The sequence below is a fragment of the Neodiprion lecontei genome, chromosome 1 (assembly GCF_021901455.1).
Source record: "Neodiprion lecontei isolate iyNeoLeco1 chromosome 1, iyNeoLeco1.1, whole genome shotgun sequence".
NCBI lineage: Eukaryota > Metazoa > Arthropoda > Insecta > Hymenoptera > Diprionidae > Neodiprion > Neodiprion lecontei.
In genome coordinates, this window is record NC_060260.1 from 32,359,762 (window position 1) to 32,366,990 (window position 7,229).

General features: G+C 50.7%; 1 protein-coding gene across 1 annotated transcript; it reads left to right on the top strand.

Annotated features, from left to right (window-relative positions):
* Positions 1–3,798: 3,798 nt before the first annotated feature.
* On the top strand, positions 3,799–5,633 carry LOC107218572 (protein sister of odd and bowel-like). The gene is made up of 2 exons (XM_015656490.2): positions 3,799–5,010; positions 5,146–5,633. Exons 1-2 carry the CDS (start codon positions 4,058–4,060, stop codon positions 5,489–5,491), a joined length of 1,299 nt encoding a protein of 432 aa, XP_015511976.2. The 5' UTR covers positions 3,799–4,057; the 3' UTR covers positions 5,492–5,633.
* Positions 5,634–7,229: the final 1,596 nt, after the last annotated feature.

The following is a 7,229-nucleotide window of genomic DNA, read 5'->3' on the forward strand; positions in this document are numbered from 1 at the left end:
CGAGGACGCTTCTAGGCGGATGTTAGTAGCGACCTAATTATCTACGCGGCGTGACGTCCCCGTGCAGGGGTTCTTATTGTCTATAGCGGTAATCTACCACTCTCCGAAACCCACGCCTCATCCTCATCCAAGCAATCGCAATTTTTCCCCTCCAACTTCCAATGCTGTTTGTGAATATTGCGGTTTATCAAAATTTTTGGGATATAAGGTAACCGCGTAAAGTTAGCTTAAGCTTTACATAATTTAAAAAAATTTTTTATTGTGATAATTTTTGATACCGTAATTACTTTGTCACTTCATTAACGTCGGAATTGTTCTCCAGTCATGCATGCAGTAGCCGAAACAATCCAGTCCCGATAACCAGCGCAGAGGAGAGATGAGAAATTGTACAGATTTTTTTCGCTCGAATGAGGCAGTAAACAGTAGGATTGAATTATTTCCCTCACCACGCTCACGCCGGCTGCGTCAACGGGAGTAAGGTTCAAGGGCATCAGGTACGTGTCGAAAAAACGTGAAATCGCAAAGATAAGGTCAGCCTTTTACACCGATGATCGGTCTACGAATCGCCGAGTGTAATTACCGCGCGAGTGTAAGGATGAAACGAGTTTTGCAGCTTCTCGTAGAGAGTGAAAATCTTTCGCACACGCGCGTATTATACGTAATCTATATACCTGTTTATTCCGTAGGTATAAATTTAGCTTTCTCAGTTCCAGATCGGTAATTTCCTTCGTCCGCGCCTTGACCACGGGCCAAATTCACCGATTTATCTGTCGATAATAAAGACTTTAAACCGAATATCAAATAAGCCGCACGCCTTCCCTCAGACGGGATTAACACCGCAAAATCCTGACACGATTGCCTACGTCCACGCTAAACGCCAGTCCAAACGTCGTCTGGGTCGCGATGATCAGCGTCTTCTCCGGCGCTTCATATGCATTGGCGTATATCCCGCCGGAATAAATTTGTCCTCACAAATATATTGACTTCTTGACTTCACCCTGTTATAGACTTATTTTATCGTCTTATCCTTATCTGTCCTGCACACACAGTTGACAGGTGTACGGCTTTTTGGAACAGAGCGATAACCGCAGGTACGTATAACCAACATGCTTGCAGCTGAGATAAGAAAAATCGGTGCAAAAGTTTACCCGAAATGCGGAGAGCTGATTGAATACATTGTACCTACTCTAGAAACGGGTAGAAAAATTGATAACCTTTTACCCATGATCACATTGGAGATTTCATTTGGAAAATTGACCACTTGTCACTTTCTTTTTCTTGACATTTTTTATTTACAAATTTCACCGTTTAAAGTCTGCGTTACGATCGAACCTAATAAAAATTGCATTCTGCAAAAAAGAATAAAAACTGTCGGATTTACATGCGCGACGGTATAAATATCATGCGCGGACATAATTATTGTAATAGAACTTGAAAAGATTGCAATGAAAGTTACCTATTCGTATGTCGATGTTCTTTGAACTTGTCAAATACCCCAATCAAAGTATAATTACCGTCACGCATGTAAGTCCGACAGATTCTGTTTCCGTGTAGCTAAAATTTCCGACAGATGTTTCACGAACTGTATTCCTACACGACGTGTCAATGAAAAGATTCAAGTATTAACCAATTGAGTCGTTCACCAATTCAGTAAACTTTCAGAGGCATTTAAATTTCAGAAATGTGGGAGATTATTTTCGATAGCCCAAGATTACTCTTCAGTAAGACTTCCACCACAACGATTTATCTGTGAAAGATTTCTCTGAAGAGTAAAAAAAGAAAACATATATACATAGGAATGAAATTGTAATTTCGTCGAGATTAAGCCTGTCTTCGTGAGACGTGCGTCGTGTCAATGTAGATTGAAAACGACTTGAGGAGATGAAAAAGGAATAGTACCACGTACACATTATTATGTAGCACAAGATTGAGAAGAAGTAGGGAACGGGTACAGACTTGATACCTTATACCACGGACTACTCGAGTATACATGTATCCATAAATTTGTAGGCGCGTAACAAGAGAATCCCTTGAAATAGTGAAAGTTGGTCGGCGCGTCGCGCGTCCGTCTGTCTGACGGTGTTTTACCGATATCACAATATCGATGCAGAGATTAGGCTGGAGCCCGTCTCCCGATGTACAATGTCGATGGTACGCATACCTGTAACCGAGTAGAAGCGCGTATCCGGTGGACATGTTTACGGTAAACACATTCGGATTGCGACAGCTGAGCGTGCAGCGAGGAGGCCCAGCTGCCGGCACAAAGGTGGCTGCGGTTACGTAGGTACGTACGTAAGTACCCGCAACATATCCGCGTACGTACTCCGGGTTCCGAAGGACGGAGGGTCGGATAGACGGACGTAGGTTCGAAGCCGGCCGCCTGTCCCGGCATAAATCGTTCCCCCACACTCGCGGGGCCCCGGCAACCGGCCCCAGTCAGTGGGTGATTAAGCGCGCAGAAGAGGAACGAGAAGGAACCGTCCCCGGTGACGGTCAGCGAGCGCAAGCGTGACCCTTGACCCTCGGCGGTCTCGCTCGCACCCGCGGCTATCTCAAAGCGCGTCGCACTCAGCGACGGTGAGCGCCGTGCGCCGTGCGCCGTTCAGGCGGCGTGGGCGAGTCGCGGGAGGGACGCGCTTTGGCCCGCGGGCGTCTTGGACCGTGAGAACACCAACTATAATATTATTTAGTCTGACCGAGGCCTGGCCGGGCAGCGTTGCCGAAGAGGAGAGGAGTCGAGAGGAAAGAGAGAGAGAGAGAGAGAGAGAGAGAGAGGGGCCTCTCTCCCGTACCTGCGCATCGCGTTGCACCCTCATTCTCCGCGCTCTCTCTTTCTCCCTCGTCGGAGAAGCCGGGACGAGACGAAACCTTACCGTACAGAACGTAGGTACCTACCCGGTGTACTCTAGCGCATTAATTGCCGTCGTAAATTGTTGCGGCTTTGCGAAGGAGTTTAAGTTTAAAACCGCGAGGACTGGAGAACGCGCGGACGCGACCGAGCGAAGCGAGTCTTCATCCGCGACTCGAGGCTTCGGGGTAAATCCTGACCGTTCTCGTTTCATTCTCCAAGTTCTTGTTACTTCAAGGATCGGGGTGAAAGGGGGACGGAACGTCGTGTAGTTTGCGGTTTCTCCGATTCGCCCGCGGGGCGGAAAACGTTTCGCTTTCGGGTCGTAGGTACAAGGTATAGTAGTGGGTGCATCAGACAGAGCGAGAAGCTTCAATTACAGTGCCCCGTAAATCAGACAGCACCCGGACGATACCCGCAAGTGTATGCGCGAATAACGAACGGCGGTCCATCGATATATTCGTGGGGCCTTGCTGCTGTGGCGGAGATCGGACGCGACGAGGAAGGAAGACCCCGTGCCTGTGCACCGGCGAAGACTGCACGCGCGTGCATCGAGGCTCGCGTGACAGCGACCGCTTATGAATACGCCAGTTGGGTCTCCCCCGCACGGTGCGTAGGTACATGCGGCCTGCCTCGATGCGGTGCGCCCTGCGCATCCTTAGGATACACCACCGCCGCCGCCGCCACCACGAGAGAAGCGGAGAAGCAGGCGGGCGCGTGTTGCCAGGCCGTGAAACGGGAGAGGGCCCGGATCGCGCTCCGCAGCAGCTGTCGGGTCGCAGGGGGCCCCGACCGCGGGCATCCAGCCATCCAGCATCCCGGTTAGGTCCCGGAGCGCATCGGCGGCGGCAATGGGCCCATGCGGCCCAAGACGAGGTAAGATACCTGCCACCAGGTGGCTCCACCAGCACCGCCCATGCGAGCGATGCCCGAGCAGTCGCCCGAGCGCCGCTGCCCGGCGAGCATCTCCGTTTGTTTGTATTCCGAGGACTTTCGTAAACCCGCGCCTTTTCAAATGTGTTGACAGTGTGTGTCACCCGGCTAGTGATAACGATAAACCCGCCGGAGAGAGATAACGCGGGGCTCCGTTTTCACCGTTCCGCGAGACCTCGAGATTTATGTGATCGCCCGCCTCTCCTCGCCTCGCCTCGCCTTCCTCTAATCCGACCGCACACACGGCGTCGCGGGCCGATTTTTTTCACCGGCAGGATGCAGCAGCAGCAGCAGCAACAGCAACATTCCGATCCCGAGAATATATCCTCGGCGGAAGTGCAGGAACTCACTCCCCTTCCGGATGTCGTTGACGACGAGATGTCCTCCAACGGGATCACCAATCTCACCCTCCAGAGCGTCGCCCTTGGCCTCCAGGGCGCCCTGCTCGCCGCTCTTCAACGCGCGGCTCTCCTGCCGCCGGGACACGCGGCGGCCGCAGCTCTCAATCTCCAGGCCCTCGAGACGTACCTGACTCTGCATCGTCTCCACGCGAGCAGCAACGCCTCGGCGAACGTCTCCTCGACGACGACCTCCGTCTCCACCTCCACCTCCACCTCCTCCTCCGCCAGCAGCAACAACAACAACAACAGCATCAACAACAACAACAACAACAATACCTTCGCGAGGAGTTCCTCGTTCCTCCAGAGCAACTGCACCTCCCCCGCCTCCTCAACCGCAACAAAGACTGATCATCGTCAACTCGGCGATGTTTTGCCCGGCTCTACCACCCTCGACGAGGACGACGTCTCGCATCTGGACTTCGTCACCGATCCCGAGGAGGACCTCGCCCTGCTCGAGGAGGAGGAAGTCCTCATGCGGGACAACAACTCGTCGGGAGGTTCCTCGACCCACAACCACGACGCTCTCCTCCAGAGAATAGCCGCTGACGAAACACCGGCCCCGGCGATAACTCCCGACGCTAACCTGCTCCAGGCCGCCTCTCTGCTCCCATCGACGACGGCGACCTCCACCTCCGTCGAGGCCGTCCTAGCCCGGCCCTGCAGAGCCTCGAGACCTAAGAAACAGTTCATCTGCAAGTTCTGCAACAGGCAGTTCACCAAGAGCTACAACCTACTGATACACGAGAGGACTCACACCGACGAACGTCCCTACAGCTGTGATATTTGCGGGAAGGCGTTCAGGAGGCAGGATCACCTCCGAGATCACAGGTAAGAATTTCCGCCTATTCCTAACTTCGATAACTCGGAGACGTGTTACTTGAACGCCGGCTTGAGGACCGCGCGAACAGACACCGAAAGAATTTCTTCACTGACGCTTCGCTGTTTTTCTTCTCACATCCTCAGGTACATCCACAGCAAAGAAAAACCGTTCAAGTGCGCGGAGTGCGGCAAGGGCTTCTGCCAGAGTCGGACGTTGGCCGTTCACAAAATTCTCCACATGGAGGAATCGCCCCACAAATGCCCCGTATGCGCGCGTAGCTTCAACCAGCGGAGCAACCTCAAGACTCATCTTCTAACTCACACGGACATAAAGCCTTACCACTGCTCCTCGTGCGGCAAGGTATTCCGCAGGAACTGCGACCTCAGGAGGCACTCGCTCACCCACAATTTGGGGGTCGCCTCCTCGCCCCCGCCCCCCAGCCTTCCTGGACCCGGGACGAGCACCGCCGTGCTCCAGGAAACCTCCTAGCCCCTCTGTCGACTCGAACGGTGTAATAATTACGCGAGAATTAAGCTAAGCCCATGCTCATTAGATCTGTAATTATGTCTATAATACTGATTGTATGTACTGAAATTATAAATCTGACTATATAGAGTTTTCTCTAGTATTTTTTGCGGCATGTGTAAAATAAATTTTTATTATTATTTTTTACTAATCATTTGTCTGTTTCTTTCGTTCTTTTTTTCTTTCTGTCTTTCTTTCTATCCGCATTCCTTCCGTTTGCCCAGAATTACATCAGCTTAAGATATTTCTCGTGTTCACGGTAACTAGAAGCTTATTACAGTCCGAGTTCATAAATTCGTTTGCGATTACCGGGAAATAACAATCTTGAACCTAAGTTTCAATACCGTTTTTACATTCATATGATAATCTGATAAGATTCAGTCAAATTTCATTGCTAGTTTACACGATCTTCATTTGTGGTAATAACTTTTTTCCACTCGAAATTGGAGTAACGACTCGAGATTGGGTATCATAATTTTGCTTCAAACTGAATGGAAACGTTGATTATCGACGCTGCAGGCCAGAGAAGCATTCTCTTGTGAAGTAACAAAGAAGTCATCCGTTAACCCGTGAGCGTTGAAATATTAACGATTTTGAAACTCCGAAGCTCCGTTGTACGTTTGTCCGTGCAATCGCTTGTGCAAAGGTTATTTCGTCACCGAGGCATTGAGAGTTGACTAACGATGATATTTGCGAACTCGAGACTCTCGAATACTTGTCGGCGAATCTCGACGGCAAGTTGCGTGAATTATTTACTCCTATTTTCTCGCTTTTGTTCGGCGACAGCGCGCCTCCTGCTTTCGCTTCGCGCCCAACTGTGGCATTCAAATTCACCTGCAGGGCAAACCTCTGGACTCTCTTTTACACATCGCATCTGGAGGATAGTAATTTTTTCGGGGCGACACTAAGCGTTAAAAGTCACGGTCTAAAATAAAAAGCCTCCACAACTGTTCTCGAGGGAAACACTGAAAAATATTAAAATAAGAAGGAGGAGCAAAGCATACTGAGAATAGAAATACAAGTAAGGAAAATAAAAAAGACAAAATTCGGCGGGGGGGGGGGGGGGGGGGGCGTGAAGAAAATTCAAAGGCGCTTATCGGAGGGACGAAACCTTCGGCCCGACACCCGTGAACAATAACGCAGGTAATCTTGCGGCTGGTTAATTAATTAGGCTCTCTTCTATCCGCGCTCTCGGTTATAAATAACCGAATAAAAAATCTGGATCGTGTTACAAAGACGCACCCGCCGGAGTTGCGCCAGGTGCGTGCGTGACATCACGTCTTGATACGTCTAGGGTTACTTGTCTTTCTCGGCTGCTCAAACACCCGACCAAACGCCGAATCACTGGAGCATCAGCTGAACCTTTCGCCTGGGCCGTTCCCGCAGGCTCGCATGCCCTGCAACACCTCGTCCCTTTGCCCTCGACGGGGTGCCGTCAGCGCGAGGAAAGTCGGAGCTTCCTTTTCTCAAAATTCCGCTTCACTTTTCGGTCCCGGAGTTCTGGGTGAAAAAGAGAAGAGAAACGCAGGCTTGTCGAGGGTGGAAGAATTGCTTGAAATATTCTGGTAATCCGGTGTAACATCACCTGCGTCGATTCACCTGGTCGCACACGTCGAAAGCTTGCGATTAACCGGTTAGTCCTCGGGAGATTTGGTAGAAATGAATTTTTGCATCGCGTTGATACATAATGTATACACTTGTT